Source organism: Mustela erminea, chromosome 18 (genome assembly GCF_009829155.1).
Source record: "Mustela erminea isolate mMusErm1 chromosome 18, mMusErm1.Pri, whole genome shotgun sequence".
Classification (NCBI taxonomy): domain Eukaryota; kingdom Metazoa; phylum Chordata; class Mammalia; order Carnivora; family Mustelidae; genus Mustela; species Mustela erminea.
Window position 1 is genome coordinate 24629823 of NC_045631.1, and position 26420 is coordinate 24656242.

The window sequence follows — 26420 nt, forward strand, 5'->3', positions numbered from 1 at the left end:
GAATCGCTTCCTCATGTTCATGCCTTCCTGTCTCACCCACTGGTCTCCCCATGTTGCTGTGTGTGGTCGTCACCTGTCCTGAGACAAAGGCCATTCTCTGACGTAGCAGTGAAAGCGACCCCCCTATTCCAGGCCTTAGTTTCCACCCCCCTCCCCCCCCACGCCCCCATCAACCACCTCCATCCCATAAGGCTGACAGTCATGTGAGCTGGTTGGTTTATGTGGGTGAGGTCTTTCCTTTAGGATGGTCAGGGGTGGCAGATCGTTGTGTGTCCCCAGTGAGGGGGTCCTTTGTGTTTGTGTGTGTGTGTTTAAAGCCAGGCATCCGTGTACCTTGAAAAGACTAGGAACAGCCCTCTTTAAAAACAATTGAAAGCTCTGAAGGAAAGTACTTCCAGTGCTGAACCGTTAGGAGTTTCTGGCAAGCTTTATATGATGTGCTAGGATGGGACTTTGATTTTGTATATAGACTTTTAATTAGGTTTTCAGACTGACATCTCACCTCTGAACTCTGATGGACCCAGAGGGAGGGAGAGAGAGAGAAAGAGAGAGAGAATAAACATTTCCTTTCCAGCTTGTCAGGATCCTGGCCCTGGCCTGTGCTTCCTGTTTTCAACCCCATCCCCATCCTGTCCTTTAGGCTTTGAACTCTGGTTCTCTGACTTTGACCCTGGTGCTGGCTCAGGACTTTGAAACTTCCTGCTGCCTTGGGTGTACATGTTGAACTTGTCCTGGCTCCTGTGTCAGGCTAAGCCCTGCCAGCCCTCCATGTCCACGTTGGCCTCTGGAAACAAAGGCCTGGGCCTGACTATGTTGTATTTGTTAGTGATTCTGGCCTCCCTGGGCTGTGAGCTGCTAGAGGGAGGCTTTTACTCATATTCAGCCATTAACTCCTCAGCTCCGACAGCAAGAAAGGTGGAGAGAAATCCCTAGATCAAGGAGCAGGAGCTTCCAGGAGGTTCTAACACAGGCTCCCTGTGAGGGACAAGGGCAGGAAGCATGTAGGTCAGAGCCTCAGACCCTTACCTGTCTCTGAGCCCCTGGCTGGAGATTGATAACCATACAAGTTAAAATGCTTGGGGCGCACGTAACAGAAACCAAGATCCACTAACTCTGGCTAATGTGAAGGAAAGGGGCATGGTTACCAAGACATCCACTGATGGAGGAAGGGGTGATGTGGTGCATACACACAGTGCAACATTATTTGTCCTCAAGAAGGAATGAAGCCCTTGACAAGTCCTGCAGCCTGAGTAAGCCCTGGAGACATTCAGTGTGACACATGCCAGTGGCTCAGCCGGGAGCTGAGATCCCTACTTCTGTCTCCGGTCTGGCCCTGCCTGGGGAAGACCACATATCCGCATATTGGGGGATCTAGCAAAACCTCTGCGACAAGGACAGAAACTATTACAATGTGAAGTTTCCCACTCTGACCTGCTTTTTAAAAAAAAAAAGTGCTGTGTTTTAGAAGAAAAGAAGAAGAAATCTAATAAAGGGACGAAGATGGACAGGGAAAGTCAAGAATTCTGTGTGGGTTTTAATGAGTCAGAGGCCAGAGAGTTTCCGGATGGTTGGAAGCTGAGCATAATTATCTGGGCCGGCTGGTGTGTGTGTGGGGGGGTGGGGGTGAGGTGAGGTGATGAAAGAACTAGAAGGATGTGAAATATGTATTTCTGTGTATTAAGAATGCATTTCTCCCCGTCTCCCTTAACTTTGGCATTTCCTCCAGAGATTGAGAACATGTTTCAAGTACATTTAATTAGCTTCTCATTCAGACCACACGCCAGCCCCCCACCCCAGATGCCACATTTTCACAGGCCTGCTCCTTTCTTTACAGAACCTGGACTCCCACTGAAGCCTGATGGTCGTGGAGAGCTGTGGCGTTGTGGCCTTCCTATGGCCTAACACTTCTAGCCTGGGCCAAGTTCCTGGGAGGCAGCAAAGGTATATTGGGATCCCTGAGGTACTCTTGGACCCATTTGTTTTGGGGGTTGGCACAGATCTCTCGGTTCTTTTTGGTGACAAAGCTGTGGAGGCAGAAGTAGATGGTCAGTGGTCACAGAGTGGGGTGTGGGGGGGTCCCGTCCACACTCCCCCATTCCTAGCTCGCGCGGGCCTCGTCTCCTACTCTTCATGGCCTCCCTGGGCCTCCCCGACCTGAGTTCCTCCAGAAGGCCTCCCTGTCTGGGTTCTAGACCTCATTATCCCTGTTTCAGCCTGTTCCCCGCTCAGCCAAGATGGCTGCCATTTATCTGCTCACACAGCTCTAAGTGGCAAAGTCAAGAATTAAACCCAGGCCTGCCTGGGTTTGAGACAGATTCAAAGCCCGAGTCCTGAATCACGACTCTGCTCCTTCTCTCATGGAGACTTCCTGGCTCTGTGCATCTCCTTCCCAACCCGGGTTCCCCTCTCCCCTCCACGGAAGTGTCTGCAGGGAATGCTTACATGATTGCCGGCAGGTAGCAGTTGAGGGCCTTTCTGTATCCCACCACCATTTTCCTTGGCATTACTTTCTCATGATGCTTCAGGCAGCAGGTGTGAGAACTGTTCAACGACGCAGGACTTTCTGAGGGAATCACATTGAATGCTGAGCCAAGCATGTGTAAAGGGAGTCCATGGTTGCCTGCCTTCACCTCCCATCCCTGGCATTCCACACCTCCCATGGCAAAGCCATCTGTTAGCAGGGGCTGATGATAGCTTGATGGGTAACAGAGAAAGTGATAAAAGGGAGGGGAGGGGCGTCTGGGTGGCTCAGTAGGTTAAAACCTCTGCATTCTGCTTGGGTCATGATCCCAGGGTCCTGGGATCGAGCCCCGCATCGGACTCTCTGCTCTGCGGAGATACTGCTTCCTCCTCTCTCTCTGCTTGCCTCTCTGCCTACTTGTGATCTCTGAGTGTCAAATAAATAAATAAAGTCTTTAAAAAAAAAGGGGGGGGAGGACACACATGTAGAACCTCCAGCCTCTGAACTGAGCTTCATTGAGTGCAAATGCCTTGGTTATTCACCTTTGCTGGTGGACCAGGGCTTGGTTTGGCAAACATGTATCGAGGTCCTATTATATGCCAAGTTCTCAGCGGGCAAAAAGCATGAGGAAGCCACAGTCACAACCTCTTGAGTATCTCCCAGTCTAGTCAGGGTGAAAAGGGAAAGTGAAGAGGTAAATACTACAGTGAACATGGTCTGTGATAGAACAGAATTTGGCACAAGGTGCTTTGGAAACAGAATGAGGGACACCTAACCCAGCCTGGGTGGCTGCGGAAGAAGTCCCATAGCATGTGGGGCCTGGCTCGATTCTTGAAGGCTGAGCAGGACTGAGACAGACAAAGGGGTTGTGGGGTCTGGAAGAAAGAATGGTGTATGAAGGTCCAAAGGTGGGGAAAGCTGTGTGTGTTGGGAGCACCGAGCAGTTGCAGATGGCTGGAATGCAATGTGACAAGAAAGACATAAGAGATGAAATTGGGGCACCTGGGTGGCTCAGTCGGTTAAGCGTCTGCCATTGGCTCAGGTCATGATCCTGGGGTCCTGGATGGAGCCCATTAGTCAGGCTCCCTGCTCGGTGGAGCGCCTGCTTCTCCCTTTCCTTCTGCCCTTTCCCACCCTGACTCACACTCTCTCTCTCAAATAAATAATAATAATAATAATAATAAAGAGAGACGAAATTGGGGTGGGGGGTGACCTACACGCCTGAGCTGTGGGAGGGGAGTGTGGACTCTATCCAGAGGTATTAGAGGGGCTGACGTCCGGGAGAGGAGGGTGAGACGAGCAATGAGCCAGAGAAGTTAGGGCGGGAAGAAAAGTGTTCGAATTTAGGCTTCGGGTCAGACATCTTGAATAGCAATCTTGACTCAATGGTTTAGATCATGGGTAGGTTTTATCTCTCTAGGTCTCCTCATCTATGAAACGAGGGTAAAAAAGATGCTTATATCCTAGGATCTGGGTGAGGTTTAGTTGAGAAAATGCTGGTAAAACCCTTAATTCAGAGCATAGCACATAGAAAGTCTGTCAAGTGTTTGTTATAATTGAGAGCAGATGGTAGGAATGACCGTTCTTCTCGCCTGGAAATGCCACTTTCCCGCCTCTCTTTGATGCTGACAGGATGTTGGCCTCAGTTGGTTGTGAGGACTGTGTTTCCCTTGAGCTCTGGCTGCTCATCAGTTCGGGATATTACAGAGGATGGCAGGCAGAGACCTCCCCCATCCCCCAAAACCGCAGAGTGCAAAACCCTTTGCAGCCTGACCCCTTGCTTCCAGCCGGTGGCCAAGACTGGAATATCGCGAGAGTACCATTTGGCCCATCCATGCTTTGGGTGGTCCATTTTCTCTTTTTGAAAAACTGAACCCATTGCAGTGGTCTGTTCAACCTTCTCCAAGGGCAAGGTTGCCTCCTGCCACCCACCAGTTGCAGCTTTGCTCATAGTGATGTCCATGACCCCAGTACTCCAAGCAAAGTTTACAGAGTTCAGGGACATTTTGAGAGTGTGTGAGCAGATTCCATGGTGTGTGTGACCCTTGCTCCCCTGAGGGCTCATACAGGCCGAGTCCAGCCAGACCACGTGCCCGGGGTAGCCTCAGAGAGAAAAGAAGGGCTGGGGCACTTGAAGGTAGGATGTGGTCTCTTTCATAAATGGTGGTTGAGTCAGGGGTAGAAAGTGGGCTAGACAAGCCTTGTTTTCCATAGGTCCCAAGCCTCCCGTGGCGCCAAAAGCTTTCCACCCCAACCTCTTTTCCTCTTTTCTATGGGCTTCTCCTCTCTTCTAGGTGGACTTTTTCTATGGACTTTATGTGCATTCCCCAGACCTGGCTGAGGAATATGGATAGAGGCCATGAAATCCTTGCACTGCACACCTGGGCATCCCATTAGGCCTTCTTTTGGCTTCCATGATAGTCCCAGAAATCTGTGCCAGACTCTGCAACGAAGGGGTGTCTAGGTTCAGAGTCCTCACTCCTGGGCACAGCCGCCTCCCCAACACCTTGCGTCCCGCTCTCCCAGAGCATCTGCTGCTTTTCTCGTCCACCTGTCTTGCTCTCCTTTCCTTGCTCACGTTTATTATCTCTTCGGTTACTTCCTTGGCTCCCCCAAAGGATCATTCCTGTTCTCCATCCTTGGGACCCCTGACGTGACCTTGACCCAGCTTCCTGAAACTGTGCGATGACCCCAGCGGGGGTCTGGACCCCAGCCCAGCTCTGCTTGTGAAGGGAAGAGTTTGTGAACAGCAGGTGTGCCTGTGGGAGGGGGGAGGCCCTGCGGCTGATGGCAGAGACCTGACAGGTCTCTTGGCATCACCTCACTGCCTGCTGCCCTGTGTCCCTCTCTCATTCCTGCCCTCCAAGGACAGGTGGACTCACTTGACTGGCCGTGCAAAGCAGGAGTGGTGAGGATGAGGATGAGGAGAAAGAGGGCAGCCCCGGAGACCTTCATCCTCTCAGGGGGTCCCTTCAGCTTCGGGAGAAAGGCTGGTCGTCCAGTCTGACTTCACGGCTCTCTGGACTCTGACTGCTTCAGAGCCGGTGGGGGAGAGAGGCGGTGCCTCCCTCCGTGTTTGCTGAAAGAGGGGGGTGGGGCCTGGCACAGCTGAATTAGTAAGATGTAAGTTCAGTGGAAGGAGAGGACTGGAGAAAGGGCGCATGTAGTTCGTGTGTGCTGGGTGTCGGCCACTGTGTATGCCTTCTTTTATTTAATCCTTGCAGTAGTGAAGCAGAGATTCTCTGTTTTAAAAATGAGGCCCCTGAGGCTTGGAGAAGTCAAAGAAATTCTCCCAGGTCACACAGGTGGGAGGCAGGCAGTTCTGAAAATCGGATCCATGTGATTTCTCCACCTTACTTGACAACCATCTTTATTTTGGGGGAGGGGGAGGGTGGAACCACCCCAGTTCCCCCCAGATCCGTCATTGGGAAGGTGACCATAAAGCAGGATTAGAGAGTGCACAGACTGGGGCAAGGCATAGGGTTTGGGCCTCCGAAAACCGTGTCCCCCGTTCCCAGTCTAAGGACACCTGATGGAGCTCATGCTTGTTCCTGTTACAGATTATGTTACTAATACATAGAGAAAAACAATGTGTTGATCCTTGGATCCTCGTTTATTGCTGACGTGTTTGGCTTGTTGATTTTTTTTTTTTTTTTTTTTTAACTCTTTGGACCTTGGACTCTGAACCAGTTTTAGGTCTAGCTGGCCATCCCTCCTGCCTACCTGCGATAAGGGTTCACCCACCCCTCCTCCGTGACCAAGGATGGCCAGCAGAGGGTGCTCCAACATCCTGCACCTGACAACCTGCCTCTGTGTCCCCGACTTCCAGCTTCTGAGCCCTGGCCTTAACCAGGGCTGACCTATCCCTCAGCATCTTCTCTCTTCACACTGCCTCAGGACCCCATACCTGGGGTTGAAGGCAGATTCAGAAAAGAGATGGAAGATCCAGGAGTTTTTGCTGTTGATGGACTGCAAGCTGTAGAGGCCGAGGGGGGAGTGTTTCAGTAAATGAGAGTAGAGGGAGGCAGGGCCGGATTGAGACCCTTATGGGGCTTCCTGTTTCGCATGACTGCTCATAAATAGGGAAAACTTGTGTAATGCATTTAGTCCTGCTGGGTTCAAGTTCAGTTAGTGGTGGTGCAGCTGTGGCTTTTTATGAGGGTAGAGAGAGTATGTCTGGGGGATACTCCTTTGGGTGCTGTTTATGGAGGCAAGGAGGTCTGGAGAAGCTTGGTTGTACCTTTAGCATACAAGCCTCCTCTTGGCCCTGGTCTTGGAAGGCCGGTGGCTAGGGAAGCATGGCCACAGTGCCCACCCTGGGCATGTTCTTACTCCGGGTACACAGTGCTGCCCCTGGAATTCTGAAGATGGGTATGAGAAACTTTGGGGGCAGCTGGGTGTTATTCATGGAGCACAGCCTCCTCTTGATTCCTGCCCCATCCCTTCCCGTCCCCATCCATTTCCTGAGCACCTGCTATAGGCCAGGCTTTCTGTTAGGCCTTGTGGAGGACACAAAAATGGCCCTAACCGTACAGTACAACCTGATGTATGTAAGTGGAGGGGAAGGGTTGGATTAACATATGTCCCCAAATCATTCTTACCCCAGATGGCTGGGAGCAAGGGCCTTGGGAGCAGGACAAAATGAAGGAATTTGAAGATTGGCTGCTATGAAGAAGGCTTTATGAAGATTTACCGGAAAAATCAAGTGATAGCTCTTAGCTTTACACTTATGTAGCTTATGTAAGATAATATACATATTATATAAGATAATACACATAGGCTACTTAGCAGATAGGAGGATAGAAAGTGCTAAGACCACGGTATTTGTTACCATCATGATAATTTGTGTAAAGGTGGCCTCAGCTTCCCACCACCCCCATCACAGGCCTGACCTGCTTTTTGCATTCAGGGCAGACCTCACTTCTGCAGAGGGAAACCTGATGCCGAGGGTGCCACCCTGGCTGGGCTCCAAGGAAGAGATTCCATAGAATTGAGCAAGGGCAGGGAGGGTGTGAATTCAAGGTCTTCAATTCATGGCAAGGCAGTTCCGGAGAGGCGGCTGGGGCTGGGAGCTGGGGCTGGGAAGGGTGGCCATGGCCTCTTCTCTTTAAGATGGCCAGCTGTGCCCTCCTCCACTACTTCGGGGTCACTCGTTTCTCCTCCAGGTCCTTGATGTAGTCCTGGACCCAGTTGTGCCTGGGGTTGGCACATATGGAATGGCCCTTTTTGGTGATGAAGCTGTGAAACAAAAGGGAGAAGTGTTGCCGACGGGGCATCCAGCAGCTGGGAAGTGAAAGCCGTTTTGCCCTCCCTAGAAAACACCTCACCCCCCTAGGCTGTTGCTCCCTCCTTTGCTAGAGACAGCTCAAGGCCAGTCTCCTCTCTGAGACCTGCTCTCTAGCCCTCGGGGCCCCCAGACCCACCAAGTCTCCGTGCTCCCCCTGCCCCTAGAAGTGCTCTCCTGCCTTCCCTTCCCCGCCCCTGCTGCCTCCCCATCCATGGGGTCTGCTTCCTCCTGGCTCCCTGCAGGCTCAGCCAGGCCAGAACGCCCCCAGCTTGCCCCTCCGCTGCCTGCTGCTGCCCCTGAGAGGCGATCTGGGGAATCTCCATTCTGCGTCCTCCCTCTCCCCTCCCCCACCTTGCAGGCTCCCTGTCTCCCAGTGGGGTGTGGGGGTTCTACTTACACAACTCCAGGCTTGGAGCACTGGCTGCTGGTCTCATAATAATCTGCGATCCGGTGACGTGGGATTGCCTGGGCAATGTAGCTGACGCAGCACTCGGCCGGGTGGTAAGGCCCTCCTGAGGAGAAAGCAAGGAGGGAAGCTGGGCCTGGGCTCCTTGTCAGAGGCCAGACCTGCTGGCTGCTTGGGCACAACACAGGGTGGAAGAGGGAAGGAAGGAGGAGGTGGCCCTGCTGAGCTCGGGCATGGGATTGTGCAGATTCGTTCCTCTTTCCCTCCTCCTGCCTCAGCAACCACCTTCCTTCCTGCTCTTCAACCGCTCCTCGAAAGACTGGCTGGTGACCTTCAATTCCAGACTGAAGATTAGCAAAACCCAAATCTTCGCAGTGACCACACACCACTCCCGTGGGGCAGACTCGCCCAGATGCTCCGCACAAGAGGAATATTTGGAGGAAATCCCCATGGGGGACAGGGACACATGCCAGCTGGGAGTGCAGACCCAGCCCTTCCAATCTGCCCCTTCTGCCTGGGTCCCCACTGGACCTCTGACCTGCAAAGAGGGAAGGAAGCTGACACGAAGGCCCAAGGACAGGGAGTCAAGACACTCCGGTCCCAACCTCCCCTCGCCTTTGCTGGCTTTGTGCCAATGGCAACTTTATTCCCTGGTTAGTTTCCTCATCTGTCAATGAGGCTGTTGGACTGGATTGGTGGTTTCTACACCGAGGGGTTTTTACTCCCTGAGGGTCTGGGGGCTTTGGGGTCTGTTTCAGAGATACTGATGCACTTAAGAGTAAAGTTTTGGGGATAGTATCCCTTTTGGCTCTTTTTGCTGTTTTACATACTAAGTTTCTGAGTAAGATTTCGCTTGAAGAAATGTTCCACTGTCTAAAAAATGTTAAACGTATCTGGATTAGATGAACTTTCCAGTCATTTTCTGATTCTAGAATTTCATGGCTCTTCTAGGAGGTGCGGGAGGGGGGCGATCATACATTCAGTCAAGCTTGACTGATGGAGATAAGCAGGAAGGGCATTCCCGACCGAGGGCCCTGGAGAAAAGGTGGCACCGTGGCCATGGAGTGGAGTGATGGGGGTGTGCGCGTTATGTGACCAGCCTGGACAGGACTGGAGTGTCCGAGCAGTGGCATCGTGGTCACCAGGGACGGCCGCATGTGTGGGTGGGAGGGCAAGGCCTGTCTTTTCACCCAGTGAGCATCCTCCCTCCCCGAAGAATGCGATAAGGGGTCCGCTGGTCCCTGAGGCCACTCCCACCCTATCCCTCGAAGCTCCAAATGCCTTCTCAGAGAGGCAGATCAAACTGCCCGGATTCCCATTAACGTCAGACCAGATTTATCTCTATAACCTCCTCTGTTTCCTCCCAGTTTCTGAAAACGAGACAAGGTAAAATTGAAGGGTGAGGCATAGTTTTGGTTGGAAGGCAGCTCATCCCAAGTAATAAGCTGGGGAAAGGGGGGCCGAGGTGTGACCCCCACTGTTATGGTTCCCCTAAGCCCACACCTGAGGCTGCTCTCTTGGGGTGGGGCTGACTCTGGAACCAGGTGGCCCCCATCTCAAGAGGCAGGCAGACAAGTGGCCTTAAGGGTCTCCCCCAAATCCTCCTCTATCTCCCTGGGGATAATGTCCCCCAAATGGGGTGGGCCCTTTTTACTTCATGGCAGAGAGAGATGGACTGAAGGAGTAGTGAGACAGGCTCCCTCCATGGCCTTGGAGGGAAGGGGGGCTGGTCCTGGAAGGTGAGGATGAAACCAGTTTCAGAAGACCCCAGACCTCCTTCTAGAACCCCTCCTCCTTATACCCCCAGCAACCTTACTCCTACTTCTTTCCCCCGGGGGGACCAGGTTGGAAGGAAGACGAGGTGTTGCACTCACGTGAGGACTGTTCAGGCTTTCTCCCCAGAGCGCAGGTGACGAGGAGGATGAGGAAGAGGGAGATGGCTGCCATGGAGACTTTCATCCTCCTGGCGGGGGAGACCTTTATCCTCTTGTCAGGGAGCTGCTGCAGGGGGAGAGCTGACCTGGTAGGGACTTTGGAGGCTTCTGGGCTAAGGAGGTGTTGAGAAATGATCATCAAGGCAAAATATTTTTTAAAGTGACAGAACTAAGATGACAAAGGAAGTAGGGAGTAGCGATGCCTCAGCAAATTCATATCCTGCACGTTGTTGAGGGTGGAGCAAGGGAAGCCCTGAGAGCCAAGATTTCAGGGAGGAGACTGCCTTCCATCCCTAGTGGGAATAAATTTAACTCCTTTGGTATAAGCTCTTCTTTTGGTGGAGGCCACAGCACAGGGCTTGGGGGTACTGTTGCGTACTTTGTCCAAGATCTCAAGGCTGGGAGGTCACTTGCATCCAATTCCAGTTCTGGGGCTGGAATGAGGCTATGTGGGGAGATTCAGGATCTCTTTATCTAGAGATCAGAGAGGATTTGGGATACCAGGATGAGGCCTGGAACCCCCCAAGTCTGGTTTTACTAATCTGGGCTAGGAACCCCTCACTTAATCACTTAAGCAGAACCTCCAGCTCCCAGCCTTCTCACCGCCCTCTCACCATACCCTGGGGTGAAGAAGTGCCACGATGCTCCATAGATAATTAACAAACATTACATAACAGCTATATGCACTAGCCACTGTCCCAGATGTTTTATGAATATTAGCCCATTTAATCTTTAAGTCAGCAGTTGAGTAAACTGAGGCACAGAAAGCATAAATAACTTGCCCAAGCTTTGACAGTTGATAAGAGGAATCAAGGTTCAAACCCGGGCAGGCTAGTTCCCAAGTCTGTGTTCTTAACTACTATGCCCTGGAGAAACATGGGACTCTCCCATCCCCACTAAGCTGTCACTGAAAGTGTCTTGGCTAGTGTGGCTTTTCTGCAAAGCCTTTAGTCTGAGCCCTTTCTGAGCTCAGGTGGATCCCTTTGGGACCTTCTCCTGGTTTCTGACTTCTGTTACAGAGAAGCTTGATGGGTACCTAAAAAACTCCTTGTTCAGGGATGGGTAGTAGGCTTCATTGATTAGGAGTGGATCAGAGTTCTGCGTTGGACACCATTCTGAGGCTATATCCACATGCCTGAAAGGGAGTGCTGTGACTAACATGTGGTTCCCATTAGGGTGCAGCTCATAGGCTGTGTATTGCCATCCTTAGATTAGTCTAAACTGGCTATTTATGGAGGAGGAATTGGGGCCAGGAGGGACCAGGGACTTGCTCATTTTTACAGGATGTCTGGGATGCAGAAGAGATCCACCTCAGTCCAGTGGCCTTTACTGTGCTCTTCTTATTGGGGGTCCTTGGCCTGTTTTGCTTGCTGCTCTGGTTAGAAGGCTGTTCACATCCTCTTTCCTTGACTGGACTCATCAGGGCAGGGAGCCCCTGTTCTTTATCTTTGCCCATTCACACAGGGTCTAGCATGTAGTGGGTGATTTATAAACAAGTGTTTTAGAAGAATCATGAATAAATAAATTGAGCTGGTTGAAGGATGTACACCCCACAGGAAACATGCTGGGGTGCCAAGATAGCCATACATGTTCTGTATTTGTTATCCTTGATAACAATGCTCCCTAAACTCTCCAAATCAAATAACAATCGCCATTAGGAACAATCTAAGGAAATAAGTTGTTTTTGGGGGAGAACATGAGTTGGAAGGAAACAGTGTTTACTGTGTTTTCCTGAAGACTCAGCCTCCCAGCCAAGTTGTTGCTAGGAGACTTACAGGAAATCCCTTTATTTTCTAAGAAATTATTAACTTCCTATCTACCTTAGTCTGTATATGCTAATTGCTATAATAAACAACCCCTAAATCTCAGGGGATTAATTAAATGAAGGCTTATTTCTTGCTCAACTTAAAGTCCAATGTTTGTTAGCAGTGGGATGATGGTGTGTGTGTTGGGAAGGGCTGATCATTCCCCCAGTTTTAACACAAGACCTCCAAGTTTGCTACAAAGGGGAGAGACAGAAGAGAGCTGGGAGATTTTCATGTACCAGTCCTAGAAACGACATAAACAAGTTTCACTTACTCTCCATGGCCAGAATGAAGCCACCTGGGTCCAACTTAATGACGAAAATATGGAAAATATAGATCATCTGTGTGCTCAGGAGGACAATGGAATGGGTTTAATGACTACATCACTTCTTTGCCACAATAGCAAATGCCAGGTACTGGGCTATGCTCAGAGGGTGTGAACGAAGACGACCCTGACCTCAGAGGACTCATAGCTTAAGGAGGGACTCAAAAGAGCAAATGAAAATTGCAATACAGTGGGATGAATAGAATTTGGTAGCAACATGGAGACCTTAAATGTTCTGTTGCCCACTGGTTAAGTATGTGGAACCTATTTTAAAAATATTAAAAATGTTTTCCAAAGCAACACATACATTGATTAAAAAAAAAAAAAAAGTACAGAAAGAGTGTGTAGGACATATATTTTCGGAGTTCCTGCTTGTCTGAAGAAGTCATTACTCATCCCTCATACTTGATGGATATTTTTACTAGGTATAGAATTCTACCTTGAGAGTATGAGAATTTTTTTTTGCAAGGGGGAAGGAACTTCTGTTTGTGTTTGTTTGTTTGTTTTCCAGGTTTTTCCTCTCACTAGATTTTTTTTTTTAAGTTAATGGTCTTTGTATTGGAAAAAAAGGCCAGCATTTACAACTTGGTATAGACATAAATTGTAGTTTTTTGAACAGCAATGTTGATGGTTGTGTAGAGTCCACAACCACAGCCTATGCTGCTGTCTCCAAGTCATGGTTCAGAAGGGTTTTAAAAACAGAGTCCGAAGATGGTCCCTTCCTTTTTAAAACTTTGCGCGAATGGTGACATCCTGACACCTATTTTTCTCTAGTTCAACAAGGACAACGCTAAGCCAACACATGCAGTATGCCACCAGGATGAGTGCCATCATCACTATAGGTCAGGACACACGGAAGTACAAGAGGACCATTCTGCTAAGTGGGGCTATGTCTAGACAGTTAATCCTTCACCCATTTTTCTGCACAACATTGTGAGGAAAACCAATTTTAAATGTTTGTTTTCAGTAAACCAGCCCTGATAATTTATACTAACAAATTGAACTAGAATCCATTTGAATAGGTTTTCAATTTTTTTCATTTGTCATTTAAAAAAAAAGATTTTATTTATTTATTTGACAGAGAGAGATCACAAGTAGGCAGGCAGAGGGGTGGGGGAAGCAAGCTCCCTGCTGAGCAGAGAGCCTGATTGGATCCCAGGACCCTGAGATCATGACCTGAGTGGAAGGCAGAGGCTTAGCACACTGAGCCACCCAGGCACCCTTATCATTTTTAACACAATTGTCTGACAGGGTTCAATTATCAGGCAACATGCAAGAAAAACTGGTCAGCCCAGACAGTATATTAATCATGAGCAAACAGAACTGCAAGGAGTCCACTAAATTCTTCTTGATCATTAAGGTAGTACAAGTATGTATACTGTAAAACTGATGACAGCTTGATCTTTAAAGGATAGGACCACCACCGATAGGTGCAGATTTTGTGTGTGTGGACCTAAGGTAGCTTTGACATTCAGTTTTGCTGTAAAGAAACAGAATGAGTAAGTGAATTTTTTTTTTTTTTTGCAAGAGATAAGTAAAATATTCAATTGGATTCTTCCAGAGGGGCGAAAAAGGAGTTGAAAGTAGGTCTTCATTTTGCAGTCATCCTCTATATGAATTCTTCATAGTCGACTTGTCCATCTCCATCAATATCTGGTTCTCTGATCATTTCACTGACTTCTTCTGCCAAGTTTGTTGTGACATGAGGTAGTTTTGCTACACTGATGTAACTAGTGCCATACTTGTCAAAGACTGGGAGTGTCTCATGAATTTCTTCTTCACTGTCTGTATCTTTTATTTTTCTAGCCAACATAGTAAAAAATTCTGGTTAGTAAATGGTGCCATTACCATCAGCGCCCACCTCATTGATCAGATCTTGCCGTTGGACTTCTGTTGGGTTCTGACCCAGGGACCTCATGACAGTTCCAAGTTCCTTTGTTGGGATGATGCCATTGTTGTCTTTGTCAAATTGTTGTCTCTGCTCTTTGTCTCTCAGAGCAGAGAGAGTGAGGGTGGCTGCCTCAGTGCAGGGGTTGTGATGATGGGGGATCTCCCACTACTGCTGCTGTTAAGGTGTGGTGGGCATTCGCACTGTGAGTAATGGCCTCCCGCCTGTGGGGCTCCCAGCACTACTACCTCATTCTCTAGAAAATTTTAAAATTTCTGACTTATCCTTTTCTTTTTTTTTTTTTAAACTTTTTTTGCAGAAAACCATGACCCAAGGCTCATCTTAAGCTTTGCCCCACCTCTGGGAATCAACCATATCTCCAGTGAATCCTGGCTCCCATTAGTAAAGGATGGTTTTGAGAAATCTGGGTCCCTAGGGGCTCATTGCTTATGGCAAGGGCATAGCTCTTAGGTCTGAGCTCTTAGTGGACAGGAAACTAGGAAATATATTGAAGCATATATGTGTAAATGTGCATATAAATTTATATCTATTGCTATTACATTATTCTTTATATATTACATATAATATATATTTTATTATTCTATTATATGCTAATACATTCTATTCTATTATTTCTATTATATTATATCAATCTAACACGTTTATAGCAATTTTTATATCATTAGTCTAGCTATAAGAAAAACCAAAATTTATACCAATACATTTAATTCCAAGTGAAGACAACAAGGTTGGTTTTAATCTTCCCTTTCTGTGTGTTTCCCTCTCTGCTTTAACAGTGAGAAATCTGGCTCCCATTAACCTCAATATGTCTACCTCTTTGCATTGTTCTCTGCATATACCAAATCCTCTGGCCAAACTGACTGTGTCTTCAGTCCCAGTCACACTGGGTTCAACCATGGGGATCATGCCCTCTGCCCCAGTCCTAGCTGAGTCCTCAGGTGAGCCCCCTGGTTCACACCAAGAGAATGAATAAATGAAGGGGAGAAAAAAGGGAGAGAAGGGAATAAGCTATATATTTTAAAATCTTCACTGTGGCTCCAAAAGTAAAAGAGTAAAAATACAGATGTTTACATTTGCTGTTTTATGCCTTGATTTCTGCACAGCTCTTTGAAGTTTTTGTTTTATTTTTTATTTTTATTTATTTATTTATTTAAAAAAAGATTTTATTTATTTATTTGTCAGAGATCACAAGTAGGCAGAGAGGCAGGCAGAGAGAGGGGAAAGCAGGCTCCCTGCTGAGCAGAGAGCCCGATGCTGGGCTCGATCCCAGGACCCTGGGACCATGACCTGAGCCGAAGGCTGAGGCACACTGAGCCACACAGGCGACCCTTGTTTTATTTTTTAAAGATTTATTTATTTGAGAGAGAGGAGGGGGGCATGGTGGGGAGGGGGAGAGGGAGAAGGAGAGACAGAATCTCAAGTAGTGTCCATGCCAGGCACAGAGCCCAAGGCAGGCTTGACCCCAGGACCCTAAGATCATGACTCGAGTGGAAATCAAGAGTTGGCTGTTTAGCCAACTGAGCCACTCAGGTGTACCTGTTTTTTTAAAAGATGAAGTTTTAGACAATTTTTATAGATATTTTGCACAACTCCCAAGATTTTTACTTAAAAAAAGTTTTTTAAAAAGAGTAAGAAAAATTTTAAAGTAAGTTCTACCTGACATGAGGCTTAAACTCACAACCCCAAGATCAAATGCTGCTCACTCTACCAACTGAGCCAGACAGGTGCCCCCCAAGATTTTCACTTTTAAAAACTGAAAATTGGGGGTGCCTGGGTGGCTCAGTGGGTTAAAGCCTCTGCCTTTGGCTCAGGTCATGATCCCAGGGTCCTGGGATCGAGCCCCCGCATCAGGCTCTCTGCTCAGCAGGGAGCCTGCTTCTCTCTCTCTCTCTCTCTCTCTCTGTACCTGCCTCTCTGTCTACTTGTGATTTCTCTCTCTGTGTCAAATAAATAAATAAAATTAAAAAATAAGTAAAAACTGAAAATTGTTGTCAGACTTATTTAGCCATGTTTAAAATTTCTTCAACTGCATATTTATTTTGTAATTAAACAGCTCTAATAAACTTCATCATAAAAAATCAAATATCAGCACAAGTCAAGAACTGGTTCATTTTGTTGTTTGTTCTTAAGAAGACCACAAAGATTTATTTTTTCAATTCTTTGAAATTATTTTTTGGTTACTAAAGAAACATGGACTTTTTATAAAAGTTGCAAACAATGCTGATATGAAAAGTCAAAAGTGAGAATTTTTCCTCAAATTTTCATTCCACCCTGCAGCACCAACAATACCTGGGAACTTGTTAGATATTCAGATTTTGGGGGGCTCCACTCAGTCCTACTGAATTAGAATTTCTGGGGATAGGATCCAGCAATCTATATTTTTAACAAGCCTTCCAGGTAATTCTCCCCCACCCCGGCTAAATGCATGGTTATTGTTTTATTCTTTGAAGAATGTTTCTGAAACATTACACTAAGTCAGGTTGAAAGGTAAAGTTTAAACTGGTTTTATAAGGATATAACATATGACTGACTGTTCACTGCACAAAATTTTGACCATTGAGCTTATGATATACCTAGTTGGCAGTAGCACCCAGATTTTTCCAAATAGTCATCATTTTTCTCTTGTCTGCATAGACTTCTCATTAGCTACCTTCTGCTTTTTTTGTATTATCTCAGAGTCCCTCTGCTTTCTCTGAGAGGTGGATAAGATATCTTCTTTTCTTGGTATTTCCTGGTATTTCTTCACATTTCTCTGGTGGTTAAGTTCTCACTGATTTCCTTACTCACGGACCATGCCCACCAGGGACCAAGCTTGGAAGAGTGCGCTCAGGTGATTCTTATGCATACTAAAGTTTCAGATCTGTAGTACACTTCCTAATTGCTGTGCTTCAATATAGAGTTCATCCTTGAACAACATGGACTTGAACTTTGCCAGTCTACTTACATGTGGATTTTTAAAAAATACATAAATACTGTATATGTATTTTCTATGCCTGATGATTTTTTTCTTTTCTTTTTAAACAAGATTTTATTTATTTGTCAGAGAAAGAGAGAGAGAGCATAAGCTGGGGGAGTGGCAGACAGAGGGAGAAGCAGGTTCCTCGCTGAGCAGGGAGCCCCATGAAGGACTCCATCCTAGGACCCCAGGATCATGACCCAAGCCAAAGGCAGATGCCGAACCAATTGAACCACCCAGGCGTCCCTGCTTGATGGTTTTCTTAATAATGTTTTCTTTTCTCTAGTTTACCTTGTTATAAGAATATAGTATATAATACATATAACAAATGAAATATGTATGAGTCGACTATGTTATCAGTGAGGTTTTGGCAATAGTAGGCTATGGGTCGTTAAGTTTTTAGACAGTTATACTTGGATTTTCAGCTGCATGGAGGTCAGTGCCCTAAACCCTGCACTGTTCAAAGGGTCAGCTTCAACCTTTGGGTGGCCCGCATGGGGCCCGGGAGGTGTAAGGCCCCAGCTGGTTGCCCCTCATATAAACAACCTCATCACTTTAATCCAGCATTGCATAATAACTTGGAATTATGTATACGATTCTTGCACACAGAGGTCATATTTTATTCTTAATTTCAATCTTCTCTTTATCTTGATTACCACAACATGCAATATAAAGTCACCCCTCAGTCGTTGTTTGAATAAAGATAGTAAATGTCTGTTTCAGGGTTCCAGAGAAAGGGAGGTGCCCTGGCTGGGGAAGCGAAGGAAGGTTTTATAGGGACATCTAAGTCAAACCTTGCCGGGTGGGTTGAGTTTTGCCAGGAAGAGTTGAAAGGAGGGGCATTTGTGACAGAGGCACTGCAGAGAGCAAGGAAGCAAAAATGAGCGTGCGGTTTTTGAGGAACTGTGAAAATAGAGTAATGTATTATGTAATTGACCTAGATGTACAAGCCATTGTCCACTCCATGACCTCAAAGACCTTCTATGAGTGAACAGACGCTTGGTCAGAAAGGAAGGTCTCAGTGTCCACCCCCCATTTCTGCTGAGCTGCTCTTGTTATGACCCAAAGCCTTGGTGAGGAGACACCTGGTCCTCTGCTATCTAGAAGGTTCCTGTGGTCTGTGCTCTCCATTTCCTTCTGTTGAGTTAACAGCTTGGCCAGCCAGAGAAACCAATGAAATCACAAACCTCCCCTTGGGTCTAGCACAGTTTCAAACCAACAACTTTTTGAGATTTTCACCTAGGCTCTAAGACAAAGTCTTTATGGAGAAGCCAAAAGTTGTGGTTTCTGTCACTCAGTTCTCAGCGGGCTGGTGTTAACTCAGAGCTGCTGAATTCAACAGAATACAGCGAAGTGGATGAGAACAACAGGCGAGATCATAAGTGGATTCAAACTATAAGCCAGAACCCTGAGCATCTCCGTTTGCCTCTTTCAACTCCCCAAATCCCATGGAAATGACAGGAAAAATGCAAAAACAAAAATAAATTTGTAGTAGCAGAGGAAATCAGAAAAGATGACATCAGCTGACTGTAAGATGAGAAATTTCTGTTCTGGATAAGGACATAGGTCAGCTTGATGACAAGATTACGAGGCTGAAAAACCTGTTTCCTCATATTGGTAAAGGAGATCATTGAAAAAATATTTTCTCAGCAGCACCCTGGGTACCACAAAGATCAGAGTCAGTGGTGTTGGGAGAAGAAGGTACAATCTTGCTAGTCCCCACTTCAGGCCAGGCAGGTGTGGGGTTTGCCCCAGGATAAAGCTACATGGACAATTCTCCAGGTAAAGAAGGCTGTCTGCTCGGGAGTCTTCCACAGAGGACAATGGATCCAGGAGAGAGCTGGGCAGTGCCCAGGACAACTTCTGGTCAAAGACAAGAAAGAAATCCCACCACCTCCGCCCCCTAGAAACAAAGCTCTCCGACAACCTCAGTGGAAGTCAGACCAATTCCACCCCTCCTCCCTCATCACCCACCAGGGCCAGGGCCCCCGTCCTCATAATCTGGATTCACAACCAGGGAACTTCTGCTGAGAAAAAAGAGAGGAATCTCCGAAGGAATGAAACTTACCAAGGCAGAGGTCTGCCAGCTAGCCCGCCTACCTTTTTAACCTGCTCCTCCTAAAAGGGTATCTCTAAGTGAGGTTCTTCCTAGGACAACCTGCATAATAACTACCTGGAATGCTGGGCTAACCTGTGTACATCTGTGCTCTACCTCCTACTCCCAAGTCATCTGCTATCCACCCCCTACTCCCAAATGATGGCGTGAAAGAAGCTTTTTTTTTTTTTTTTTAAAGATTTTATTTATTGGGGCGCCTGGGTGGCTCAGTGAGTTAAGCCGCTGCCTTCGGCTCAGGTCATGATCTCAGGGTCCTGGGATCGAGTCCCGCATCGGGCTCTCTGCTCAGCAGGGGGCCTGCTTCCTCCTCTCTCTCTCTCTGCCTGACTCTCAGTGTACTTGTAATTTCTCTCTGTCAAATAAATAAATAAAATCTTAAAAAAAAAAAAAGATTTTATTTATTTATTTGACAGACAACAGGGATCACAAGTAGGCAGAGAGGCCGGCAGAGAGAGAGAGGGAGAAGCAGCTTCCCGCTGAGCAGAGAGCCTGATGCAGAACTCAATCCCAGGACCCTGGGATCATGACCTGAGCCGAAGGCAGAGGCTTTAACCCACTGGGCCATCCAGGCGCCCCCAAAGAAGCTTTTCTACACTGTAGTCACTCCAGAGATTAGCTATTTTTAGTAGAGAGGGGAAGATGAGACATAGTGTGGGTGTGTATTTAACCCGTTTAGAGCTGAAATAATTCACACCTTTCATCATTGTCTCAGGTTTCTTCTTCTAGTAGTATTTATTATTATGAAAAAATTTGGTAATCAGTTTTTTCCTTATAACTCTTTAGGACAAATCACCCAAGAAGCAAGATAGGTTTTAAATTTGTTTTGAATTTAAAATTTTTTTGTCGTTTAGAGTTTCAGTGCTTTCTTCTGAATTTTGAGACAGTTGACCAAGATTTACTAATTACAAATATAAACGTACATGCTTGAATAGATATGAATGTAAAATTGATATTGACTCCAACTTTTTTTTTTTAAGATTTATTTATTTATTAGAGGGAGAAAACACTCAGTGGAGGAGGGGCAGAAGAAGAGGGAGGCCCTCATGCAGATTCTGTGCTGAGTGTGGAGCCTGAAGCAGGGCTCGATCTCACCACCCATGTTCAGTCCAACTTTAAATGTTTTTCTTAATGTCCCTTAACTTTAAAGAGGGGAGATTATATCTGTTGAGAGAAAATATACAAAATGTGGAAATAAGGCAGAAGGATGACTGCAGGCAGGTCTTCCAATGTCATCTGGAAGATTATCTGAAAAGCCCACCCCAGGGTTCCTGTAGGGGGAACGTCCTCTCCAGTGGTGTTCTATTTGCTACTGATGGGCTCCTGACTTTGTGAAATTATGTTCACTTGCAAATTTTTTATCTAGCATAGACGTAAATGATTTTTGTCCAGTAGAAAAGAGACTCCCCAGGGCCACCTGGGTGGCTCAGTTGTTTAAGCATCTAACTCTTGATTTTGGCTCAGGTCATGATCTCAGGGTCAAGACTTCAGGGTCGTGTGATTGAGTGCCATGTTGGGCTCTGCACTGGATGTGCTTAAGATTCTCTCCCTCTCCCTCTGCCCCTATTCCCACCCCCCCCAAAAAAAAGAAAAAAGAGAAGAAAAGAAAAAAGAAAAGATAATTCCCAGAGTTACAGTATTCTTTTTCAATAGGATATTAATCTCTTTTTCTCTGACTTAACATTTCAGAATGCCATGCCCAATTAACTATATAAATCTCTGTTCCTCAGATAATCTTTGACTCTATTTTATGGTTCCCTTTTTGAATGGGTTAAGTACATTTTTGACACAGGTTCAATCTATGTTTGAATGAGTTTGAATGTGTTTAGCTTTTACAAAATTCTGTTATGATATAGCATTTGAAAAAAACCCATAGGATCCAAATTTCAGCAATTCCTATGGTTTCTTTTTCCTCCTAAAGCTCAAGGAAAGTTATATCAGATACCCTTTATTCATGCATGGCTTTTATAACCAGAACAGAAAGAATGGTAGTTGTTGATTTTTGAAAAATAATTCAGGCCAAGAAAATCCCAGGAGGGAGTTGGGGCAAGACAAGTGGATGTGGGGTAGCTGGCCCCTACTACCATTTCTTCTCAAGAAAGCCTCCTCTTTCTCCCGTCAGCATCATTAGGTTATTCAGGGACCTCATGCAGTTCTGAACTTCCGAGACATGGGGGTCAGCACAGATACGCCGCTCCTTCTTGGTGAGGAAGCTGTGGTGAAGGCGGAGAAAGATTACAGACTAAGGAGCATTCAGCAAATGGGGATGGAGACCCCCACCCTCCCTGGCCCTGGGATCTCCCACTCGGACCAGCCTGTTTTTTTCCTTCTCTACAGCAGGGGCTCAGGACATCTCCTCTCTGAGACCCTCCCTCAGCCTCCAAGACTTCCTAAGTGACTCATGGGCCTTTCCTCCGGCAGCCTTTCTTCTGCTCCCTCCATCTGCCCCCAGTCTCCCTCTTCCCTGGGAGCATCTCTTATCTGATGCCCTGCAGGACCCTATTGAGGACATAAGCCTCCCGGGACCTGGCAGGATCCAGAGCGTAGGACTTTAGTTCTAGACACCCTCCATCAGGTCCTCCCCTCCCAAGACATGGCTAGTGAGCTTGGCACTTACATGACACCTGGCCGGGAGCAAGAACTGCTTGTTTTAAAAAAATCTTTCATGTTTGCACATCGAATTCGTTGTGCGTAGCTGGAGCAGCAGTCAGCAGGACGGTGTAAACCTGCGGCAACGGGAGAAAGACACGTTTAAGGACTGGGTCTCTTTTTAAAAAAGACTAGATCCTTCCCCCCTTTCCTCCAAAGTGCCAGAAAGGGTGAGAAGGCACAGGACTCCAGAGGGATGTTCTCCTGCTCTGTCTGCACTTGCTTCACTCTCCTCGGGGCTGAGCTATGTGTCTGAGGGCACCCAGGCAGGGCCAATACAGGCCCAAGACCATTTCTGATAGAAGAGGGAGCATCTGAGGCCTGCAGGGGGCGTCAGTGAGCACCTCTGACCCCAGGAGAGCCAACTCTAGAGACACCTGGGGGCAACAGGGGTTACCTTTAAGGGCGTATTCCTGTTCTCTTCACCACCTTCAGGACCCTCCCCACCTGTCCCTCACCCCCGCCCTGTACATAAGGTGTTTGGAAGCTATTGAGCAGATCTGTGCAGCTGCTGCTTTTAAACATACACTATAATAGAACACATACCGTTAATGTGTATATTTTTTGAGGGTTCTTGCCAGAGTTTCGCCAGCACGGATTCTATTTGGGAGAAACAGATAAGGAGGGAGAGAAATCACTGAGGCAGCCTTGTCTCGGTGTCTCCACTGGTTTCATGCTGGACCACTGGACACCTGTCTCGGTTCTAGGTCTCTCTCCAGGCCCCTTTTCTCTCTCAGGGCCCGGGGATGTTTCAGGGAACTCTTGAAACTGTTTGGGACATGACACCATCTGATCGACTTTGAAATACAGAAAGCAAAATGAACCAGTCAGTTGAATGGGTACATAATGTGATACATACCACAATACTTTCTGTACATTTCTGGAATCCACAAGGGCTCAGGAAACAGAAGAATGTTTCATTAACCCATTTGGTGGCACAATGTCACCCAAAGTGACGAGTGGCTTTTTTCACAATCATTAATTTATCCCAGTAGTATGATTATTTGTGTTTGCTGCAGAAAAACTACCTTGTTTGATTGAAGTACACTTCTCAGACCCTATAAGCAATGTTAAGTAATATCCAGGAATGTGTTACCTTTTAAAAAATGTCATTTATTTTCTTGAAAATGTAAAATAGACTTAATAAACACAACTGTAAGCATGTTTAAAAGCGTGTGGCTCAGTAGAACAAAGCCCATTCATATATTGTGCAACAATCACCACAACCATCCACAGAACGTTTTTCATCTTACAAAACGGAAAACTCTGTACCTGTTAGGCAATAACTCTCATTTTCCCCTCCCCCAACCCCCCAGGCCACCACCATTCTTCTTTCTGTCCCTGAATTCGAGGACTTTAAGTGCCTCATAGGGATGGAATGATGCAGCGTTTGTCCTTTGGTTACTGGCTTATCTCGCCTAACATATCGTCTTCAATATTCATCTGTTTTGTAGCACGTGTCAGAATTTCCTTCCTTTTTGAGGCTGAATAATACATTGTGTGTATATGCCCCCTTTTAAAAAAATCTACTCATTTATTGGTGGACACTTGGGTGGCTCTTGCCTTTTGGCTATTGTGAGTCATGCTATGATTAGCATGGGCTTACACATATCTCTTCATGTGCCTGCTTTCAGTTCTTTTGGGTGGTATATCCAGAGTGGACCTGCTGGATCATATTGTGTTACCTTTTATAAAAATTGAGGGGCGCCTGGGTGGCTCAGTATTTAAGCATCTGCCTTTGGCTCAGGTCATGATCCCAGGGTCCTGGGATCAAGCCCCGCATTGGGCTCCTTGCTCAGTGGGGAGCCTGCATCCCCCACTCCCACTCCCCCTGCTTGTGTTCCCTCTCTCGATGTATCCCTTTCTGTCAAATAAATAAATAGAATCTTAAAACAAATAAAAACTGAATATTTCTGCATTCCAAAACACATCCGGCCCTGAAGTTTTGGGAAAGGGATTACGGACCTGTATTATGCTAAGCAGGCAAATGCAACTAAACTTTTAGATCATTTCTTGTAGAGTTACGCATGATTTCTATTTAAGGAAGCATATGTGTATACTTGATATGCTTGCAAAGATGGGTGTGGGGCTTGCAAAATAAATTCTTCAGTGGCCTTGCCTTTCCATAGCAGCTTCCTAACCAGCTCCCATCCTCATCACACCACTTAATATCTGTATGATCTTGAGCAAGTTGTCTAAGTTTTTCTCATTTGTAAAATGAGAATAATCTAATATGCAAAACTATACAAGTTGCTGACAGTCTACCCCACAGGGCTGTTAGGAGGGTCTAATGCATTAAGTCCGTAAGACAGAACAGTGCCTGCCTGCACATAGGAAGTACGAGGTATTTGTTTGTTAAATAAATAGAGCGGTTAGCTGGGCTTGGTTGAGGCACTTTCCTGGCTTGTTCCATTTCCTCTCCAAAATGAGAGTTTTACACTAACGTTGTAGAATTCTATGCTTCTTCCTGCAAATTTACAATTTTACTATAGTTCTTTTGATTTAGCACTTAACAGTCCTATGTCAGCTAAGAGAAGGCATCAAATAATTCTGGTCATGAAAAGAGAGAGAGTTCTTTCCCCAAGGGGGACCAGTCATTTGTACAGTTTTCCCCAGGGACCAAAGCCTGCAGAAAGAGAGGTCTATAGCCAATCGCTGCTGCTTTTAAAGCAAGTGCCAAATTCATATCCCTGTCTGGGACAGGGAACTATCTCAGGAGGACAAGTTGTCCTGTGTCTTCTCCCCGTGGACCTTGTCACAAGTGAAAAGGTTCACTGAACTCACCACGAGGGACCTGGACCTGGGATCCAAGGGCAGTAGCAAGAATGAGGAAGGGGAGAACACCCACGAAGACCTTCATCTTCCCAGTAGCAGGCAGAGCTGAGGACTTCTGGCTCTCTGCTCTCTGACTGTCTGGGATCCCAGCTCTGCCCTCATATTTATAAGAGAGGAGGGTCAGGAAGTCACAGGGCAGAGGCTCAGAGTGCTGTTCTTTGGCTACATAGTAGATAACATGCTATTTCTGAAAAAGGGAACAAGGCTGGAATGCAACAGGAAGTAGATGGCAAAGGAGACTTCATGCTTTCCCAACTGCCCAATGGATACAGGCTCAGAAAGAGACTATTTCATGAAGGATCCTTCTTCTAGGAGGTTAATTTCACTCTCTGAGTCAGAGTGTTTTCCTCAAGAGCTAAGCACCTTCAAGTTCAGGAATAGCCTGTAAACCAGGCATGTGATTCCTCACACAGACACCTGACCCTTGATGCCTTGCTTTGTTTCACGCCCCAGATCCAATCCATTAATAAATACTGTCGGCTCTCCTTGCAAAAATGTATCCAGAGTGTCATTATTCCTCAGCACATCTATGCTGGGAGTTATTGAAGAGCCTTATGACTGTATCTCAGAATATTTTGCCAGGGAGAAGAGAGCGGAAGCATTTACCTTTGGCTTTTATCCCTGAGGCACTTTTAAAATTTGGCCACGCATTTTTTTGACACTCCTCTCACCCAGTGGGGGAGTCTATGTTGTCTGCCCTAGAAATGGAGATGGGCTTGTGGCTGGTTCAATAGCCTATGTCATGTGACCTCGAAGGCTGGGTTGTGAAAAGTCATGGATTTCAACCTGAGTCACTGCAATGCTCACTCTTGGAGTCCTGAGGCACCAGATAAGAAGACTGACTAGCTTGAGGCTGCCATGCTGTGAGGAAGCCCAAACAACAGGCAACATTCTGGCCAACAGTCCCTAAACAGCATAAACCTCAGGTTGTCCCAGCCTAGGTCCAAGATAATCAACCAACTTGTTTCCATATGGCTGTCTTTTCTCCTTGAGGGTAGGTAGCCCTCAGGTCATTCCAGCCTAAGTGCCAGACATGGGCATGAGGAAGCCTCCAGATTTGCACTGGTCCATCTAGCAACCACTAGCCACATGTGGCTACTGAGCACTTCAAATGGGGCTAGTCCACACTGGGATGTTCTGGAAGTAGAAACTTCACACCAGGTTTTAAAGATCTAATTACATAACCCCCCAACCCACTCCCCACCATGTGAAATATCTTGGATAGTTTTTTACATTGATGTCGACATGAAAATATTTTGGATGTATTGTGTTAAAGAAAATATATTCTTTCAATTCATTTCTTCTGTTGCTTTTTGCTTTCTTAACATGGCAACTAAAAAATTTAAAATTATGTACATGATTTGCACGATATCTCTATTGGACAGCACTGTTCTAGATTTGAGTCCCTCCTTGCTATTTGTGTCTTCCCAGCTGAGATCTCAGGCATCGCGGAGCAGAGACAACCCATCCCTGCTCTGCCTTGTCTGAGTTTCTGACTCGTAGAATTCGTGAATAGAACAAAATAGTTGTTGTTTTGTACCATTAAACTTTGGGTGCTCAGGATCAGAGAAGCCCTCGGTCAGGAAGCTAGAGTTCTCAAAGGCAGGCTGAGACATGACACCTGCATGAAGCTTATGTAAAACTGGGAAAAGTGAGAACTGACCAGTGGCTGAGGTAAGCAGCAAGACAAAAGGACGTGAAGTAGTACAGGGTACGGTCCACCTATGCTTCCCTCCGCTA

The 26420-nt window shown here is 46.7% G+C and overlaps 4 protein-coding genes and 1 pseudogene across 4 annotated transcripts; all 5 read right to left on the reverse strand.

Moving 5' to 3' along the window:
• Nucleotides 1-1736: 1736 nt before the first annotated feature.
• Nucleotides 1737-5953, reverse strand: CCL16 (C-C motif chemokine ligand 16). The gene is made up of 3 exons (XM_032320315.1): nt 5344-5953; nt 2443-2563; nt 1737-2024 (listed from the first exon to the last, which is right to left on the reverse strand). Exons 1-3 carry the CDS (start codon nt 5414-5416, stop codon nt 1892-1894), a joined length of 327 nt encoding a protein of 108 aa, XP_032176206.1. The 5' UTR covers nt 5417-5953; the 3' UTR covers nt 1737-1891.
• Nucleotides 5954-7124: 1171 nt separating this feature from the next.
• Nucleotides 7125-10276, reverse strand: CCL14 (C-C motif chemokine ligand 14). Its single transcript, XM_032320312.1, has 3 exons — nt 10029-10276; nt 8146-8260; nt 7125-7699 (listed from the first exon to the last, which is right to left on the reverse strand). Exons 1-3 carry the CDS (start codon nt 10225-10227, stop codon nt 7597-7599), a joined length of 417 nt encoding a protein of 138 aa, XP_032176203.1. The 5' UTR covers nt 10228-10276; the 3' UTR covers nt 7125-7596.
• A 3533-nt stretch (nt 10277-13809) lies between these two features.
• Nucleotides 13810-14225, reverse strand: LOC116577300 (annotated as a pseudogene).
• Nucleotides 14226-16498: 2273 nt separating this feature from the next.
• Nucleotides 16499-17055, reverse strand: LOC116577306 (small EDRK-rich factor 1-like). Its single transcript, XM_032320323.1, is given in 1 exon segment — nt 16499-17055. A coding segment is annotated over 1 exon segment (234 nt). The 5' UTR covers nt 16973-17055; the 3' UTR covers nt 16499-16738.
• A 4068-nt stretch (nt 17056-21123) lies between these two features.
• On the reverse strand, nt 21124-24776 carry LOC116577298 (C-C motif chemokine 15-like). Its single transcript, XM_032320314.1, has 4 exons — nt 24630-24776; nt 22392-22445; nt 21814-21922; nt 21124-21409 (listed from the first exon to the last, which is right to left on the reverse strand). Exons 1-4 carry the CDS (start codon nt 24703-24705, stop codon nt 21277-21279), a joined length of 372 nt encoding a protein of 123 aa, XP_032176205.1. The 5' UTR covers nt 24706-24776; the 3' UTR covers nt 21124-21276.
• Nucleotides 24777-26420: the final 1644 nt, after the last annotated feature.

Bases quoted from the DNA above. Each gene is read 5' to 3' on its own strand.
- CCL16 (XM_032320315.1), bottom strand. From the start codon at position 5,416: ATGAAGGTCTCCGGGGCTGCCCTCTTTCTCCTCATCCTCATCCTCACC. The intron at 2,564-5,343 runs GTGAGTCCACCT...TGATTCCCTCAG, and splicing joins TGCTTTGCACGGCCAGTCAA to AAAGTCCTGCGTCGTTGAAC. The intron at 2,025-2,442 runs GTAAGCATTCCC...CTGCCTCCACAG, and splicing joins TGCTACCTGCCGGCAATCAT to CTTTGTCACCAAAAAGAACC.
- CCL14 (XM_032320312.1), bottom strand. From the start codon at position 10,227: ATGATCATTTCTCAACACCTCCTTAGCCCAGAAGCCTCCAAAGTCCCT. The intron at 8,261-10,028 runs GTGAGTGCAACA...CTTTCTCCTCAG, and splicing joins AAAGCCTGAACAGTCCTCAC to GAGGGCCTTACCACCCGGCC. The intron at 7,700-8,145 runs GTAAGTAGAACC...TTTGTTTCACAG, and splicing joins TGCTCCAAGCCTGGAGTTGT to CTTCATCACCAAAAAGGGCC.
- LOC116577298 (XM_032320314.1), bottom strand. From the start codon at position 24,705: ATGAAGGTCTTCGTGGGTGTTCTCCCCTTCCTCATTCTTGCTACTGCC. The intron at 22,446-24,629 runs GTGAGTTCAGTG...TCTCCCAAATAG, and splicing joins CCAGGTCCAGGTCCCTCGTG to AATCCGTGCTGGCGAAACTC. The intron at 21,410-21,813 runs GTAAGTGCCAAG...CCTTCACCACAG, and splicing joins TGCTCCCGGCCAGGTGTCAT to CTTCCTCACCAAGAAGGAGC.